This window comes from Kryptolebias marmoratus, linkage group LG10 (assembly GCF_001649575.2).
Source record: "Kryptolebias marmoratus isolate JLee-2015 linkage group LG10, ASM164957v2, whole genome shotgun sequence".
NCBI lineage: Eukaryota > Metazoa > Chordata > Actinopteri > Cyprinodontiformes > Rivulidae > Kryptolebias > Kryptolebias marmoratus.
In genome coordinates this window covers 17,569,187-17,588,457 of record NC_051439.1, presented here as the reverse complement: position 1 = coordinate 17,588,457, position 19,271 = coordinate 17,569,187, and the positions used below count along the sequence as shown (strand labels likewise).

General features: G+C 39.7%; 1 protein-coding gene across 2 annotated transcripts in view; it reads right to left on the bottom strand.

The window, feature by feature from the left end:
• Positions 1-4,592: 4,592 nt before the first annotated feature.
• Positions 4,593-19,271, bottom strand: part of LOC108245097 (peroxidasin) — a 36,231-nt gene continuing 21,552 nt past the window's right edge. For both annotated transcript variants that reach the window (XM_017431745.3, XM_017431746.3), the window contains exons 12-24: positions 18,064-18,339; positions 17,653-17,765; positions 17,329-17,485; positions 16,172-16,280; positions 14,028-14,185; positions 10,002-11,008; positions 9,374-9,870; positions 9,004-9,138; positions 8,537-8,745; positions 8,019-8,130; positions 7,749-7,881; positions 7,262-7,375; positions 4,593-6,760 (exon numbers count right to left, since the gene is read on the bottom strand). In XM_017431745.3, the coding sequence (XP_017287234.1) occupies positions 6,617-6,760; positions 7,262-7,375; positions 7,749-7,881; positions 8,019-8,130; positions 8,537-8,745; positions 9,004-9,138; positions 9,374-9,870; positions 10,002-11,008; positions 14,028-14,185; positions 16,172-16,280; positions 17,329-17,485; positions 17,653-17,765; positions 18,064-18,339 (3,164 nt within the window). In that variant the 3' untranslated portion in view covers positions 4,593-6,616. The remainder of the gene's footprint in view (positions 6,761-7,261; positions 7,376-7,748; positions 7,882-8,018; positions 8,131-8,536; positions 8,746-9,003; positions 9,139-9,373; positions 9,871-10,001; positions 11,009-14,027; positions 14,186-16,171; positions 16,281-17,328; positions 17,486-17,652; positions 17,766-18,063; positions 18,340-19,271) is intronic.

The following is a 19,271-nucleotide window of genomic DNA, read 5'->3' as shown; positions in this document are numbered from 1 at the left end:
CCCAGGCTAATTCCCATTAAGCCTCTTTCAGGTTTGCATGTTTTGTTTTTTGGTTGACTGACTGACTGCCATCTTTGGCACAGCAGGGGGGTGGGGATAAATGGACATAAAGCAGATTCTTGGCGCCTTCTTGTGAGGGGTATTTAACTTCTAAACATCTGGTATCAGATAATGAATTCACTTCTTTGACTCCCACTTCACAATTACTTGTGATTCATTCCTCCAAGGGTTAGCTTCACCACTGCATGGCATCTTGTCTAAGTAGATAATTTAGCCCAGTCACTGTTCAGTCATCTCACACAGTGCTTTCTTTGTGACCATTTGTTTTTGTCAGCACCAGATGCTGATGAGCAATGTCATGGTACAAATATATATCAAGTATCAACTAATCCAGATGGGCTTGTTTTGTGTACCTCCTTAGAGATCCTGGGGAAGACCCAGGACCTGGCATAGGGACTACATGTTGCGTTTTGGCTGGGAATGGGTCTAGAACCCCAGGATAAGCTGGAGAGTATCATCAGGGGAGAGGGATGTCTTGGATTCTCTCCCTGATCTGCTGCCACTGTAACGCCTAACCCTAACCCACTCTAACTTCAGAAATGTCATGTTGGGTGAACTCCCTTCTCTAATAACTTTTTGCCTGTTTGCTTTACAACAGAGGTTTCAACATGTGGTTTCAGAACATTTGTCTGCCACTTGAGACAATAATTTTTCATCCTTTGTGTGGGAGGCAAAGTTATTTTATCTTGACCAGTACATTTTTCATTATAAAGACGTTGAAGTTTAGTAGGAGTCTCTGTGGGTGTTTTTGTGCTTCAGTGCCTGTGAACATACATTCTTTCAGTGTTTGTCAAATTGGCTCTCTGTATTTGTTGGCTCTGTTCAGCTCTAGAACAGAGCTGATTAGGGGTCCCGTCAGCTAAGGGATTATCACACTGAGTCAGTCTGTACCCAGCTGATGTCCACCGAGGAATGCAAGCAAATCAGTCGGCTTCTCAGTGGTCACGCACTGACTCGTCCTGTGTGCCAGCCAATCAGCTCCCAGAAAGGGCTGTAGTCTTCAAACAGATTAGCTCTCTTCAACAATTACTCCATAGGCTCTGTGCTTTTCTCACTGATAAATACTCACAAATGATTTATATCATCATACAATTTGGGTAAGACTAAACATAGAAAACAACTCATTGATCTAGTTTGTCAGTATTCCAGTGAAAAGTGTCTCTCGGGTGCTGAGCGGCAGCTACACAATGAATTACAGTATCGGAAACACAACGTGATGGAAACAACAAAATCTGAGAATGACATCAGGGACTTGTGTGAAAAAGGGAACCGAAAAACGAACCATCTTTTCACAGAGACGGAAACATATACTTAGGCTCAGTGTTGTTCCTTCTCTGGCCTGACCACATCCACCTTTCTGCTTTACATCCTTCCAGGTAGCGTAAGGTGTGCCTCCTCTTTCTGGAAAACAGAGTAGTGGCATTTATCCTGTGTCATGTAGGGATACTACCCTTTTCTGTGTTGGATAATCACTTGGTTCCCACAAAAAATGTCACTTTACCTTAAATGAATGGAAGGATTTCGAAGACAATGTGGTAGAATGGTGAGTGAGCTTTATAGTTACAATAATAAGCAGTATGAAATTCATATAAGCATTGAACATTAAAAAAATCAGATAAATAAAGTTCATGTTATTATGAATTATTTCACATATGATCATCAAACACATTGTGAGTCACTACTTTTGGTTGCTGATCACAACTATTTCTTTATGCACTAATGTATCAGTTCACCATGACTGATCTGAGTCCAGATTTTGTCTGATTTTAGTCATTTCCATTCTTTAGACTATGCAGCTATTTTCTCAATTTGATCTCCACGGGAGTCCATGAACACCTACACTGGTCTCACTAAGTAGTGCAGATATAATTTGTTTAGTTCATCTTTCAAAGACTTCAGCAAATTTGCAACAGTTGAGAAGACATTAGAAATTGCTGATAAATTATACACTGACTGACCTTCATGTTTCAAAGTAATAATGTCTGAATAGTGAAGTTTTCATTGGCTGTATAACAATATAATCTCAACAAAGAAATATAGATGCTCTCAAAATGTACTTAGAAGGCAAGAAAATTACACAGTGATGAAAAAAATCTACATTTGCAAGTGCTTGATATGATTAGAAATATGTACATATATATATAAAGAATCCCAGGGAGTGTGGCACCACCATGGAGAGACCTCCTCAGGGGGTGCTTGCTGCAAATGAGTTCAATAAGCAAACTGCCAAGTTTGCTGAGCACAACTTTTTCATTTAGCATGCACAGATTTACTTGTCACTGTCTGAAAGAAACTGGAGCAACATCTGTTCCTCATTACAAACCCTGTAGATCTCATCAGTTAAAGCAACTTGGAACAACAGGGGCAGTGATGAACAAACCAGTCTAAACTGATTGAGGGAAAAAAGCTTTTTGTGACGTTGTTGACTGAAAAACATCAGTGTAGCTATTTAATAACATACTTATGCAGTCTTGTCCTTATCAAATAAAGTAAACTGTCTTCCAGTGGTAGGATTTGACATAAAAAGGACAAAATTTAACAAAACAAAATGTCCTTATCAGATTTCAAAATAAGGCATATACAAAAAAAGAAAAAAGAAACAAAAATGCAAATACATTGTGTAAAAAAAATCATTTTTTTGTAGGTTGTAGAACAATGGAATGGAATATACATCCATTTTAATACTCCACTTTCATTTTGCATGCATCTTTGAGGAATTATTTTTCTTCTTTTATTTTCTACCCCTTATACCTCATAGTGAGCACATCCTTCACACTTCTTTGCTTCTGCATATGTTGGGACAATCATTGCATTAGAAAAAAAAAGATTGTAGCCAAAATCAGACCACAGTGCCACATTGTACTGCAAAGGTTGCCTATTAATTGCATTCTTTGTGATTTCAAGCAGGTAAGAATGTCACCTCCCAAGCTGTCAGATGCAATCTGCAGTGGTTTGTACAAACACCTGCACGGTAAAGTCTTTGTGAGTCGCAGCCAAAAACAATAGCAGGAAGCTGACATTTCCCACCTACTGAGGGTCACAACTCATAGCTGCAGTCCTTTGAATCCTGGGATGTGAAACCTATTTCCTCCCAATGGGACTCCACTTCTTTCTCTTTCATCCGTCTCGCTCTAGAAATGAGAATGACGTTCCATTAGAGAGGGGAAAGAAACCCCACCTTGGCCTGTGAGAGGTGCAATGCCGAGAGCCAAATTGACTAAATGAAATTCCAGTATGTGATGAGTGGGAAGAGAGAGGCTTGCTGGCTAGCAGAGGTTGTGCAGCTGCACATTTGTGTGATTTCCAACCTCAGAAAGACATTACTTGCCCTTTGTTTTAATATTTGAAACTCACTGATGGTGTTTCAGATCTATAAGCACAGATTTTGTCTTGTCAGATTTAGCAAACTTGTTGATTTGTTGGCACTTTTTCACAAATATAATTAGGTTTCCTTTTTTGCATCAGAGGCCAGTTTCTTTTTTACAACTATGCTTTGACCTTTTGATGGTGTTAATACATGAAGACAAACTCTATTGACTTATTGGTTTCAGAAAGAAACACATTCATGTTCAGATGTTTAGGTAGTTGTGAGGGCGATAATGTATTTTCCTGCTAGTCCAGAAGATGAAGGTTCTTTTATCTGTGCAGCCACTGGGAATGTCATTTCCTGGTCCAGTTTTCCATCTGGTGGCTCCATCCACTGATCCCTCATAGCCAAAACTGTCTCTGAAGAGGAGCTCAGTGGACCCCAAAAAATAAAGAGATGAGGAGGGATGACAGAAAGTAGAAAGGTAGAGATGCAGACAAGAGGACATGGTGATAAAATGGGGCTTGTGTCACATCAAGGTCACAAGGAAGTCAAGCGTAATACTGAAACTGCTAAAGTGAAGAAGACTAGAGGAGAGAGATGACTGGCTCTGATGATTCACCAATAACTAACAATACCCATTATATAAACATTCCTCCCCAACAAAATTAAATGTTTTGAAACTAGCAGAAAATTTAAAAGGTGGTGCACGCAGTCAATGCTAAGAGAAAAATGAAAAAATAATAGTATAATTTTTTTCTCTAGTTTGTAATTTAGGAGAATGTAATTTGTTGGATAATTAGTTCCACCTTTTGCTTTGTTAGACACAACTTCTAAGGATGAGAGGAGACCTTGACCTGATTATGGTTCAGTGGAAAAACAAGGCCCGTCTAAAGTGAGACTGATTTATCCTCTAGGGAGCACGAATGAACTTTTCTGAAATCTGTCCAAAAATTACAGACATACCTCAGTCTGGACTAAAGAGGTGGATTGAACATCTGGGAATCTGTAGCGTTTCCAAAACCAAAGCTTGCTAACATGATTGGAAGGCAGGAGTAAGAAAGTGAACGGCTCCTTCTTTCTCTGTGTTATAATCAAATTTTATTTTATGACATAGTTTTTATTTTTTTTCAGGTCTAATCTTTAAAGTCATGATCTCATCTGTTTTCCAGTTCTAAACTTCTGCAAAGCACAGCAATAAAAAAACGGAACAAGTACCAACGCGTATGATTGTAATTCAAATGTGGCTTTTTTTTATTATCACTGTTGAAAGGCATACATTACAGTGCAAACCGTTCTTTGGCAAAAGTACAATACGACTGTCATGATGGGTACTAGTATATCGTCATTGACCACCGTTTGAGGGACAGCGTGGGTAAAGCAGGTTCAGTCTTGCAGAGCAGTGCATTACATTGACACATGGAAATTTAACAAATCAAAACGAGGACTGATGATGTTGTGCTTTGACACACAGATCTTTGAACACTTGCCACAAAATGTATTTAGCCTGTTGCTGAGGGGGAAAGAAAGTATGCAACTGTAAACACACAAAACCGTGCAAGGGTATCTGAACACATGATATGACACCAGCGTGGCTGCAGCCCCCATAATCCATCTGATATCTTGAGCGGAAAATTGTGGACCGGTTTTATTTCTGTTCAGGAACAGATGCTCGCTACAAAAAGAAGCAATGAAAAGAAACCCAAGCCCAATGACATGATGAGGAGCAAAGCAAAACAGGAAAACAAATAATGTTAAATAAAACAAGCCAGTGCACGAATGAGTGGTATTTGTCTATGTACAGTACATATAAAAGTTCTGGTGAAGACTTGTTTTACCTCTGTCCCAATTATAAGCCCCACACCCCCATTATTCCCCACACTCCCCTTCTCATATGGCTTCTATTACAGTGGAATGAGGGTCAGAGGGCTGGAGGAGCCTGCGTTCCACTAAATGACGTCGGTTCAGACTCAAATCTTCAACATGGCAAAAAAACAAGAACAGGGTCAGCATTCCTAATGCCGAAGTCACTCCTCATAGGCAGAAGAGAGAAAAAAAATGAGGAAGAGGAGGAGTTAAAGATTGCATGCAAGCGTGTCCTTGTGTAAACTGGAGCTTGAGAGTTGCAGGGCCTCGAAACCAAAGATTCAGCCCGGTACTTCAGTGGTGTGTAAAAACTACACAAAAAAATGAAACAACTGTGAGAATGTCAAAAGGGGAATACTGTTGCGGTAAACTTAGCAGTACTAAAGGCTGTGCTCCAACAGTTACAACATCCGGACAAGGTTTGATAGACAGACATGCTTTTTATCGTCATCGTAAAAGTTACAAAATGATATTTGTTGGCTTTAGAAGCTGGAAACACGGGGATAAAGTTCAAACATTACAGTAAAAAGGATTTTCCTTTTACTACTTTCTGAAGGCACAATGACAGTTGAAGAGGATAATGTCGTTGCAAGAGCTAAAAAAGATGGTTCTGTAACAGAAAATGACTTCACCTCATCAAGCTTAGGACAGGCCGGCGTTATCCACGGACAGAAGAGCAGTAATCAGTAGACATGATTCTTTTGCATTACAAACTTTTTTGGTAGGGTTTCACATTATCTTCACAAGTAAGCAATTTTATACAAAAAGGTAAAAAAAAGTATATAATATGAAGCACCATGGATTAAAAGATGAAAAAACTCTACAAATCAAAAGTCTCTGAATAAAACAATCCTCTCAGTTCTGAAGCATCATTAAAAGAAATACTGAGTGTATATACTGCAGTTGCTTTGCATACAAAGAATAATACTTTTAAGGCTTGTATTTAGTGTTTATATCATAGACGAAATGGGAAATAGCACCAGTTTTCGGCATCTCTAACCTGAGAAACTTTTTGTGAGACATCAAAGCGGCTGCAGCCTTTCCATTAACTTTACATCTGGTCCTGTTTTTTTTATTTTTTTATTATAACTCTTCAGAAGTCTCAGTGAGCACGAAGTATTGTCCAACCTGTATAGTCCATGGTGTTTGTTCTGCAACAAACAGAATTTTTGAAACAACCACTTACCCCTGATTTAAAAATAAAACAACAAAAATATCAAACAAAACAAAACCAAAAAAAAACTTAGAGGTTGTTGGGTCTGTTGAGGTTAACTGTGGCTGTGGATCAGTCCCGTCTTTTCTCTCAAAGAGTTTGATTCTTATGTGACTTACAGACACTAGTTTTTCAGGGTAGGGGGGATGGTTGTCAGGAAGTCCTGATGATTATCCGTGGTGGGTGTTGACTTTTTGTCTTTCATTGATAACTTCCTGATGGACACACACTGGGCAGCAGGCACCTTTTAGCTTGACAGGTTGTTTGCACTCAACTGTTGGACAAGACTCCACAAAGCAGGTCACCTGAGCATCCTAAGGAGGCAGCAGAGAGGACAGCGAGCCGTATTACCATACAAGTCTACTATCACTAGGGTAAAACTAACAGAACTGGACTCTACAATTACAAGAAGCCACCGCTAGAAACACAGACTAAAATGTGCATTTAAATGTGTGGAGCAAAATAAACGAAGCTGTAAAGAGGGCAACAAATTATTGCAGGAGTGAAAAGGAGGCATGAAGAGATCAGAGGCAATAAGGTTTGGCATGAGGGTGTCATCACCTCCGCCTGCAGATGGCATCAGATAAAGAATGGAGGCAGAATGTGGCAGGTGCATGCACACCAGTGCCAAGAAAAAAGTTAAAGCCAACAAGTGAATGTCTTCAAAGACAGCAAATAGGAAAGAAAGGGATGGGTTTTAAAACAGGCAAACTCCTCACATAGACATGATGGACATCACATCATCAGTGGGAAATACCAGGATGCTTCAACATAATCTGGGCTGAGTGCATGTGTTCGTGTGGTTAAAAACATACCCTGCATTCACATGTAGAGCAGGAGTCTTTTCTCCACCGTTCCCCATCTGTCCGCTCACGGCCCTCACCATCAGTGCAGTCGGTCTTGTGCAGACGAGCTTCGAGTCTTTTTATCTGCAAAAATACAAGAACAAATACAATCAGCATGGATGGCCAGCTTTCAAAATTACACATCCCAAAAACAAGCTCGGCAGTCAAGCAGTCAGTCTGATAAGCTGCGGGTTGTTTGAAACCGTTAAATTGACTAAAGCAAGCATTTAGTGCATTGTTAGGGTAGGATTGCAACTGTCTGCCACAAACATTTAAAAGTAATATGTATTATTTAGTATGCTGTAATTCTTTTGTCCATTTTACAAGATATGATCAATAAGTGGTTGTAAAAACAGATATGCTGTTTGACTGTACACTAGTCCATACTTAGCATCATTAAAACTCTATGTTTCCCTCTGAAAAATACAAATTAGTGTCTCTGGGCACACAAATAGACCTGTTTCCGTAAACTTGTGATGGTCTTCTGCATGTCCAAAACAAAGTCCTGGAAGTCACTGATCAAAGGTTCGCCGCTTGCTTTGGAGGTCACAGTAACATTTGGAAGAGTTTCTTGGGCTTCTTTCAGTAAACTGGAAAGACAAATGCAAAATACTACTATTTTATACCCATCATCTATAACAGTAATTTTTGAAATCATTTGTACCTTGATTTCAGGAACTTTAATTTTTTAAAACAAAAACACATTGATGGCTGCTTGTCATGCTACCTTTTCTCCTGAACACTGTTGGCAGGTTTCTCCTCTTTGTAGCTGTACTCAGCTGATCTTCGCCCCCTGAAGTGGTATGACAGGGCATTAAACTGACCCTTGGTTCTGCAGTCTGGTAGGATAATCAAAAACAATACACTACTGTTCAACATCACAGGTAAAATGCAATCAGATGTTGAGTGTAAAAAGTGAGATTCAAGTTATAAAACCAATCTGCCATACATTGTGCAGGTTCATGTCATGCTACAAAACCAGCCCTGAGCTAAAAACTAAGATGTTGCAAAAAAATCCTATAAGTCCTGCAGATAAGATGCATGAGATGGTAGAGGATAAAGTCAATATTATCAATAATTTAGCAGAAAAAGGCTAAATCTTAGATACATTTCAGTACTATTCAGAATGTGTATGTAATATGTTTAAATAAGCCAATTTCTATGAATTTTAGTCAATTTCACTTTAATGTAATTGTTCTTAAACTAAAATTGAGAAAGAATTGTGATGACTGTTGCTCATCTTACCCTCGCAGCAGTCCTGCCACATGCGCAGGTCAATATGAGGAATATTTTCACAGCTGCCGTAACCGTGTGGTAGCTCAGCCACCGTGAACACGTCTTTTTGAACACGGGTGATGTTGTCCCCATTATCACAGAGGACCCGAGCCAGAGATGCTTGCTTTAGCTGAGTCAGCTGGGCGGGAGTGAACACGCCTGGGTTTTCATACCAGAATCTGACCAACAACAGGTAATGGAAGAGAACAGGAAAATTACACAAAATAGCTTTTTAGGTTTCTTGCATTCGCATTACAGGTGTAATTTACATGGTTTCTAAAGATAAATCATGGATAAAGGAAAAAAAAACAAAAAACAAAAACAGCAAAAAAAGGGCACTGAGGCACAGACTGTTTGGGTGAAATGGAGACTTTTAATTCATGCAAACAGATGTGTGTTTGTGAACTGTGAAATTAGATGTGTTTGATTTGATGTACCTGTCACCATCCCGCACACGTCTGAACTGTAATGCGAGTAGACACATGAGGGTGGGACCCAATCTACTGCCAGGGACTAGGTCTTCAGACATCATGGCCGGGAACAGGTCAATATTGAGGGGAGTGCCATATAGCCTGACATGCAGAAAAAAATGTTTGATTCAAAACTATGTAGTTAGCATCTGTAATGTGCTTTCCAAAGTACTATACTGCTGCTGTGGGTAAATTGTGTTGGTTTGCAACAGAGTGATTGATTTCCAAACACTTAGTTTTACCATAGTCTAAAGAGTTTACAGTTTCATGTCTGGAATACTGTTCTGAATTCAGTTCATACAGCATTCTAAAAGTTTCTTCTTTAGTGTACATTTACCTTCGTAGTTTCTCTCTAACATCAGGATTCTTGATCTCATTCTTCAAGTCATCGAATGTCTGAGCTGAAGTCAGGTTACAGAAGGTCCTGTAGTCATTGTATGATGGTATGCCATGGTCCCTTCCTCTCTGAACATTCATGGCAGCCAGATCCAAAGCCACAGCATGGGCCATGGAGAATAACTTCTCTGTTAGCTCTGTATTCAACAACTGTGTGGAAACACGCATTTTGCCAGCGACACCAAATAGCCCACGAAGGAGTGGATCGATGCCACCCTCGTTTACAATGCGGAATGGAGAGAAGAAGGCCCTGTGCAGAGAAAGGTGTCCCTGAGAGATAGGTTCGAAGTTCTCATTTAGCCTGTAGAGTACTGGATTGATGAGGGTGTGTCCAAAGCGGAAAGCAGCTGTGGCAAATGCATTAAAGATGCCAGCATTAATGTTGGGGTTATAACCGGTGTATGGCCCCATCATCTTCAGGCCTGCATCACCAAGAATCTAAAAAAAAAAAAATCTGGTTTCTTATTGTTATCTGATTATTGCATCAACCCTTTTTTTTCTTCAAATAATCACACAAATAAAAGCTAAAATCTAGATTGAAAGTATAAACAAATGGTGCAAATTGTTACCTTTGGTAACCAGTGACTGTAGGTGATGTGCTGCATCTGGGCCCCCACTATCTTCCTGGTTTCATGGTAGATGGTGTCCCCATCCCAGTGGGGATTCAGTCTCAGTAACTCTGTGGCTATGCGATTATGTTCCCTGAACCACACTGTGTGCATGGCAGTCAAGCCAAGCTGCTCATTGGCACGGTGATCTCCCGCTAAGAAACAAGGAATTGGACTCTCATTTTCATCCCTCATACACTCAGTGGGAGGTCCTGTGGCGAATGGCATAAGTGGCTTTCCTGTTCGTTGTATGATACCTTGACGGAGCAGCCCCCTGTGACTTGCCACATCACGGACTTGCTCTGATTCATGCTGTGAGCTGCCGTAGACATTTGAAGCGTCGATGTAGGAGGTGATTTGGTTGATTTGCTCTCTTGGATAAACACTGTTCATGAGCAGAGATGTCATCCCACTGCCACACACAGGACTCGATCGCACAAAGAACATGCAGCGAGCACCACTTCGTAGTTGCCGCTGGTCATTGGGGGGGAACTGGACTGGGAAACACGGTGGGTCATTTGTGCAGACCTGAACACATAGCTGGCCATCAGAAAACCGTGACTGGCTTAGGGCAACCACTGTTGAGTCCAAGTCATGGTCCAAGAACTGACCCCACTGCATCAGAATGTGAGTGTATCGGTCATCAGGAGTGATAGTTTCTGTTCCAATCAGCGTGGTGGATACAAGCCTTGGCAGTGGCAACCTGTATCCATTATGCACCCTGTCAGTAGCTCCTCTTGGCAGGTTAAAGCCATTATCATAGACTGGTTTCAGGAGGCGTTCAAAAGCCGTGAGTGAGGCCCCCCACATAGGGTGCTGCAGGTTGTTGCAGGTGCCATCGTGACTGCGGTACTTTTGGTGGAAGCAAATGTCAGAGCAGTTATTGATGCGGCGATGAGCTGTGCACCCTGACAGATTAGCAATCATATCCAGGAAACGGGGGGATACCAGGTCATTGTAGCGAAAAGCTGTAAAATGGTAGCATAAGTTCAACAAATTAGAAATGTAGATGCACAATAAATTGATACAGATATGCAAAAGTTATTGAATGGAAAGAAAATTGGGAAAAAATAGGAAGTTTTAATAAGTTATAATTATTTGTTTTTCAACATTTTAAACATGAAACTTCCCAGCTGATGATAACACAGTTTTATTTTATATCTGAATAACAAGAACTATTGTTAATAGCTCGTCTTTTATGAAAAGAGCAAAATCATAAAAAATGACCATATATAACCACATCTGTGGACTGCATATATAGAGTAGGCAGAATCATATGACACTTCACCCATCAGCTTGTTGCCTGCTGATTTGAAACCTTGACTTTGGAATTTAGTTGTTGTCATTTTGCTCGGATTTGAGCCAGAGATGTCTATATATGATGAAGCCGAAACTTGCTCTAATAGAATTGATTGGACAAAAAGTATGTTACTTTCAGGCCAATCAAAACAAACAACAGATCACTGAAAATAAAAATCCAGTTAATGTCAGATAAAGCCTTGCAGAAAAAAATTAGGGACAGTATTTCATGAGAAAAATTTGATGATTTTGGAATGATAAACTTTTAGAGCCAGCACCTAGTGGATGTCTGATGTATTGCATGCATAAACATGTCCACAATGGCTTTATAACTGTCCATGTTTGAGTAACAGAAAGGTCACACTGGGTTGTCAAGCTACATTATGCTCTAATAAGATACTTTTATAGGTTTACTTGTTAATTTAATTAGACTACTGACCTAGACCAAGTAAACACTAAAAGGATATGAAAGGAGACTGAGAACGGAAATCAATTTATTGACAAAAGTATGTTAAACTCTGCTATATGTGAAAATGCACCTCTGTTTCACAATGTTTGGCTTTCATCCACGGATTTTTCTCAGTTAAAAAAAAAGTTGTCAGAAATTCTCTTGTTATCAGCCTTTTTTTTCCTGTCTCAGCCTTTCTGTAACTTCAGGGTTCAAACTTTAGGTGGAAACACGAGGAAGGACTGCAGAGGGCCAGGGTCACTTTGGGAACAAAGGAATGTGCATAAAGGAGAAATCAGCATCCAACTACATTATCTAGATGTTTGTGTCCAACTCTGAGAACTCCTTTTTAGTACAATTTTTGTTCTATTAACACCTGAAATGCGTTTAAAAGTAGTTTTAGTTGGATTAAGAACATAACTGGAACTGATTATACTGACTGAGGATCCATATGTCTCCTAAATGAGTCCTGGATCGATTTGACATGTGAGACCAACTTCTTATAAAGGTTCAAAATGCAGCAAATCTGTGTGAATGTGTGTCTGATCAGTTGCTTGTTGTGGTTATGTGCATGAGAACAAGTGCTGGGTGTTTGAGATCAACCTCAATGAGGACGAGGCGACACTTCCTGTGCACACAGTGTGACCAGGCCCCGCGCATCTCACTTTACGCACATTACACGTGTTGCTTACATTTTTGTGGTCGGGTGTTTTTTGTTGTCCTTTAATATTAAAACAAAATATCTGTTTCTGCCAATGAGTAAAATCTTTCGAATTGCTTGGTTTGGGGAAACAATGAATATTTGATTGTTGGTTTGAATAAAATACATACTCTTAAACTCAATTTGATTTGTATGACAACCTGTATGTCCTCTCCTCATGCTACATGTCTTTATTTCTGCTCGATAAAAAAAAAAAAACAAATGTAGGACACGTGGACTTATTGACTGCATCTAGCCTTTAACATTTGTGTTGTAAAATTTAACCATAAAGCACAAGAGCATAAACACACTTTAAAGCATAACGTGTTTTTACACTTTAAGTTTAGACAAACAATCCACCCGTTTTTCATGCATAGTCAGATCTTTTTGCATGTAAACATGCACCTCATCCCCACTCTACCCACACACATGCAGAACTAATTGAATCTGCAACACAAACTATGTTAAAATTTGTCCAATGCTCTGCAGTGGTTACAGTTTTAACTGCTGAATGGTGTGAAATGGGTCTAATAAAACTGTTTACAGACTCCTCGTCAGCTGCTCTGTGATTACCTCTCAGTTCCCGAGCTAGCGCGAAACAGAAAATGGCAGACAAATGGAAACCTACGGCAAAGCCAGTAAGGCACAGAGAGAATTGAATTCTTGGCTTTCACAAAACTTTATTTAGAAACAGGATAATTTTTTCCCCCCTGAATCCAAAAGGACACTTTACTAGGAAACTTCACATATTCCACAAGAATCTAGATGTTTATTTCAGACCAGACCTAGGAACAGATGGAAATAGTATGCATACTTTGTATTTGTATCTGTGGGTTACAATGTATGAGATGGGAAGACAGTTCTGACTTTTTAAAAGATGTTTGTCTAAAACAGAGCTTATTGAGGTGGAAAAAAGAACCTGTAGGGGAACATCTAATCACAGTGAATCATCAAGAAGGCAGTTTTGATATTTATGTGAAAACAAAAGCTCAACATTCACCAGTGTCTGGGAAATATGCTTCTAAAAGTTGGCTTGTTTTTGTGTTTTAGATTTCAATTTCCCATTGCATTCCTAAATTTTTATTCATGCTCATGTTGAACAAGTTGTCTGGATTACTTATGAATGTTCACTGTGAACAATTCACAAATAAATCCACAAGTTAAATTTTAGATCTATAGTAACAGTTAATTTTCTTTCTTTATTTTAGGAAATACTGAATAATTCTTATTTTTGGAATAACAAAAACAGTAATACTTTAATTAGTCTCCTTTCTGTCATATCAGCCTAAATTGGCACATAAAGGTTCCCATGAATTTGTTTTAGTACAATCACACATTTCCTCTAAAAGCAGAATATGGTTGCAAGTCTAACATTGTTATTTGTTTTTGTAGATACCACAAATTTGAAATACAGTTTAGATTACTTACTAACTCCCTTTTTCATGATAGGACCAAATCATTTGTGCAACAGAAATCAGAATAAAACAGAAAATGACAACAACCTTTGATTAAAGTGGTAAGGTTTTAGGATTAGCCTCACCGGTGCCATTGGTGTCGACCATAAGACCCTGGTTGACGTGGTTCTGGATGAGCAGGAGAGTCTGCTCAAAGATCTCGCCGGCACGTGCCTGCCCGACTGTGTAGGGATCCCGCGGATATCGAAAAAGTGCGAGCAGCTCTCCTGGAGTACGAGGCTGACTGGAGGGGTGAGGGGCAGAAGAATGGTGGAGAAAAGAAAGACAAGAAAGACATATTAAAATAAATTACAAGTACAGGATAGGAAAAGCAGAAAAAAGGTCTCTGTGATACTTTTCAGAAAATGTCTCTACTGGAGCTCAAGAGTTTAAACAAGAACCCAAAACCCAGCACAAACACGTGAGTCATTCCACTCATGTGCTGAATGTCTTCTGTAAAAAGCCTCAATGTGTTTGTGTGCATACCTCTGTGCTGTTGCTGCTTCCACTCACTCCTACAGAGCAGCTGCTTTATTCAAACTTTAAACCAGCATCCAGCTAAAAACTTCAAAACTGAGCCACATCTTAATTCAAACAGTTGCCCCACGTTGTAAGCTTGTGTAAGTGATTAAACTTACCACCAACATACACAGTGAAGCAACACTTTGATATCTTATAGAGTTTGAAATTGTATTATTCTACTGTTAAACTAGATCAAGTCAGCAGAGTTTTAGATGAATTCATAATTAACCACATTTGTTTCCTGCCGCAGCTGACAACTTTAAAAATCAAGCCACAAAAGCCACTGCCAAGATCGAATTAAGGGTACATTTGGAGAACAGTTTTTTGCAGCTTATGTAAATTAAAACAACTTGGCAGCAGATGTAGCCTGTTCCAGTAACAACTAGCTGTGACCTTCAGCAAACATCCTCTACGCGCTCTCTGATGCTTACTAGCAACCCAAGGACTGTGCGACAAAGTCATTTTGATACATTCTCCTCAGCATTCGTCTTTGTTTTTCAAATGACAAGAGTGCCACCAGCCAGTAAGAAGAAAGCCACGTCTCATTCTGTGACTGCCATTTAAACACAGCTGGAAATTCCCTCATTACAACAGTGACCATCACCCTGGGTTTGTGTGTAAATTTATTTCCTTCATGTGTGTTTGTGTGTGTGGGCAGGGTGTAGGTGACTGCGTGCCAAGAAAAGCACAACTCCTAACCACATCACTCAGTTGGATGGAAACTTCTAAAAGCTGAGCTGAAGTCACAAAAAACAAACATTTTCACCTGCAAACATGAAAGCGTGAGTCACGGTTACAATGAGACTTGAGAAAATGAGAGCAAATGGTAAACAAAGCTAAGGAGGGCATAAAGATGTGTACTAGATGTAAAACGCCAACATGGAGTGGGACAAATGCACCATGACCATGGTGACCTGGATACATGTTTTATTTTTATTTTGCTTTTTTATCAAAAATGAATTTGATCTTTTCAAGTTTCACATATTTTGATGTCCAAAAATCTTTTGAACTATTGAGATTTTTCAGAACCAGTGCTGCTGCTGCTGTCTGGCTTGTTGGTTGGAGATCTTTTATTGCTGGAAACCTCCATCTCTTTTATAGAGGGGGGTTCCAACCATCCTGTCCACATGGATCACTGCCACCTCCTTATATTAGACCAAGTGCCGAGCTACAGAAAAAGCTACTCTTGATATCAGGTTGCATCTAAAATGCTGGTTTGCACAGTGCTATGGTTGTGAATATAGAAGAAAAAAAGATGCTCTCAGTTCTGAACAACTGAGACACTGAAACCAATTGTTCCACAACACAAATTAAAATAAAAGTTTTTGATTTATTTAAAGCTATCCACATCTTTTCATACGACAAAAATCTGCTTGAGCGATATTTTTTTTTTATTACATTAACTTCAAATTGATTTACTTTCTGATTCAACCGCTTTAGTGACTGAATTTTCACAAATGCATGGCAGCTTGTGAATTTTCCAAAAGTGCTCTGGTGGAGCTGTGTGAGAAAGCAAATATCTTCAGGCAGTTTGTTCAGCCAGCTGTAGTTCTGAGTCTGGAAAATTGATGAATGTAAGAATGAATGTTCAAACACAGAAGAAAAACTCTACTGTGAATAAAATGCACATGTGCATTTCACTGTCTGTTCATTTTCTAAAAGAACTTTGTGTGAATTTGTGTTCACTGGAGACGTTCTCATGTCCTACCCATCAAAAAGACGTCTCCTTGTGGACTCGATAGCACTGTCCACATTACGTATGGCCTGCTCTATGGACGTGCTCACAAAGGTGTCGCCCTCTCGGCTTATTGCAGGTACTGAGAGAAACAGATTAAAGACAAAATAAAACAAAATAAAATAATAATAAGAAAAAAACAGCAAAAACAAAAACCATCACAAGAGAGACTTTCTTTGCACAACATTCGATTTTATTAAACCCACCTAAGTGCATTTATGTGTTCAGAAAATTACCAACATTTTAAAAGCTATTGACTTTAGAGCTTCAGCGTGTTGGCTTCTTTATGATGCTGGAGTGAACACTTTTCTGGCGCACTCTTTTTTTTTTTTTTTGTTACTGTGCCACTGAAAACAGTGAGCTTGTGACGTGAAGACTGAGAGAGTCCAAGAAAAATTGAGCACTTTGTTTCAGTTTATGGTTCGCCAGCAGTGAGTGTGTTTCAGCCTCGCACATCTCAGCAGGAAACGCCAACACACACAGGGGAAAGCTGATTGGAATCTGACAGGTCTGCAGCAGAGTGTGACTAAATTACTGTGACTCAGTCAAAGATCATCAACACTGATCAACAGTGATTTTAGAAAAGCACGTTTATCAATATGGAAAGGGTTCTAAGCCTATTTCAAAAGTATTTTAAGTCCATTATTCTACATTTTGAAAACAATTTGCCATTTGCCATTTTTGCAAAGAGTCCCAGCAGGTTCACCTTGAGGTCAGAGGTTCATTTAGACCACAGGCTTCGATTAGCATCAAGACGTTGCAGCGACTTAAAATCCAGAACTCAGTCTGACTAAAATCCTGTGGCGAGACCTTAAGGGAGCTGCGCATGAACAAATGTCAGCAATCCACAAGGAACTGAAACAAGGTTGTAAAAAAAGGGATGACTAAAATTCCTCTATAATCACTAAGAGACTGATAAGGTCATGCAAAAGACAATTACAGAGAGTTATTGCTGCTAAAGTTGGTTCTACAATCCCTTCCCTGTACAGTTTCAGGTAGGTTTGTCACTTTCCTTTATGCACGCCGTAAAAATAATTTAAAAAATCATATTTCCAGCAGTTCTATACCAGCTACCATAAGATTCATACACAGACCAATTCTAAAAGTTGCAGAAATAAACTGATTCTTACCTGTGACAGTGAGCACCATACTTGCAACCTGGTAGCCGATAAGGTTGCGGGCAACACACTCATAGCGCCCACCATCTGCAGTGCCAACATCCTTCACCTCCAGGTAACCCTCAGGGCTGATATGGAACTTGCCACTTTCTGTCACCTGTACACCATCCTAAAGCAGAGAAACAGAAGGAAAACACCAAGAAATGTAGACCTTAGACCAGCTTAGATGGGCTGAGTCCTTTCAATCTTTCACTTCAGTTTAGTTTTCTGTTGCTGCCCATTAACCACTGCTGTAAACAGCTCAGGTGATGATGACACAAGATGAATGGTTCTAACCTTGTTCCAGGTGAGGACTGGTCTTGGCTGGCCCTGAGCTCTGCAGGGAATCTGCACATCCTGGCCAGCCTCCACAGTCTGGTCCCTTGGAGCATTTGTGAAAACAGGCGTTACTGAATGAGTTAAAACATACACACGTGTTAATGATTCTGGACCAGTCCCAAATGTGCTAAACATGGACAGTTCATTTTGAAGTCAATCACAGCATATTGGAAACTCTCAGGATTAGTATTTTTCACATCTTGGATAAAGAATACAGACCCATGCAACGGTGTTTGCAAGCATCTTTACTTATTTTTATATAAATGGCTGATGGGAGTTCCAGCAGTTTAGATAAATCTTAAATAGAAACTAAAAGCAGATTTATTTACAAAAGCTTGTTTAGGGGTCATCTTTCATCTACACCCTCACCTCTCTGCTCGATGCTAAGCTGCACAGCAGCTCTCACAGTCCCCACAGCGTTGACCGCCTGACACTCATACAGACCCTCGTCGTGCGCCGCCACCCGAGTGATGTGGAGCGTACCAGAGGACAAGACGACGTGACGACGGTCTGAAGGCAGTGGACTTCCTCCTCGAGTCCAGACAATCACGGGCTGTGGGTTACCGCTTGCCTCGCAGGGAAAGTCCACTGTGTGACTCTCCAGGACTGACTGGTCCTGTGGCGTGACAGTGAACTGAGGGATTGCTAAATATAGGGAAAAAGAAGTGTTTAAAATCAAATGTATATATTTGGATTTTTGTACATGACCTTATGGACAACCCCACCCAACAGTGCTGTGAATTGTTAGCATTTGTGTCACGCCACATTAGCTAATTATTCAGAATAAGGCATTTCTTTAACCCATCCTCCTTTACTGTTTATGCTTCAGAGAAACATAAACAGCATAAGTTTAGGACATAAACTTATGCAATTTCATAACCACCTGACTCTAATTAAACATATGACTCACTGTAATGAAAAGGAAAACATTTCTGCAGTAGGAAATGTGATATTGCATTCATAAAGCACAGCTGAGCATAAATGGTTAATATTACAAGGAAACGGATGCATAAAAGCAAAATCTGCACAAGAAACCTTGCATCTCATTTATTTCACTTTCTCCTCTCTTTGATTCCTCTAGCTCCATGCTTATAGAACTGCACCGCTGCTGTGCACTGCCATCATGGTTGTGGTCTAACAGGGTTTTTAACAGTGAGAAGCCATTATCCAACATGTACTTTAAGTCATGTTTAACAGGCATTACCACATGGAAAAACATGGTGTCATCTCAGGATTACAGACTGCCATGCTTTCCTGTGTGACATCAAGCCTGTAATTTTAGCTACACACTCAATGAAATCACATCCATTGAGAGCAATAAAGTTTTGTTACACATAAACCTTTATAGAAAGAAAAAAAAAACATACAAACAGAACAGACTGTAGTATATGTCCCATGGCTTCGGATCACATTGTATAAATGATAAAAAAACCTAATCTAAACCAACAAAAATCTTAAAGGTCTTCACCTTAAACTGTAATGACTTATGCTTTAGTTTGTTTACCTCTTGTCCCTGCATCACAGCAGCCTCACTAATTAAAACATTGTTGCTTTCAAGCTGTCCTGAAAGAACCAGC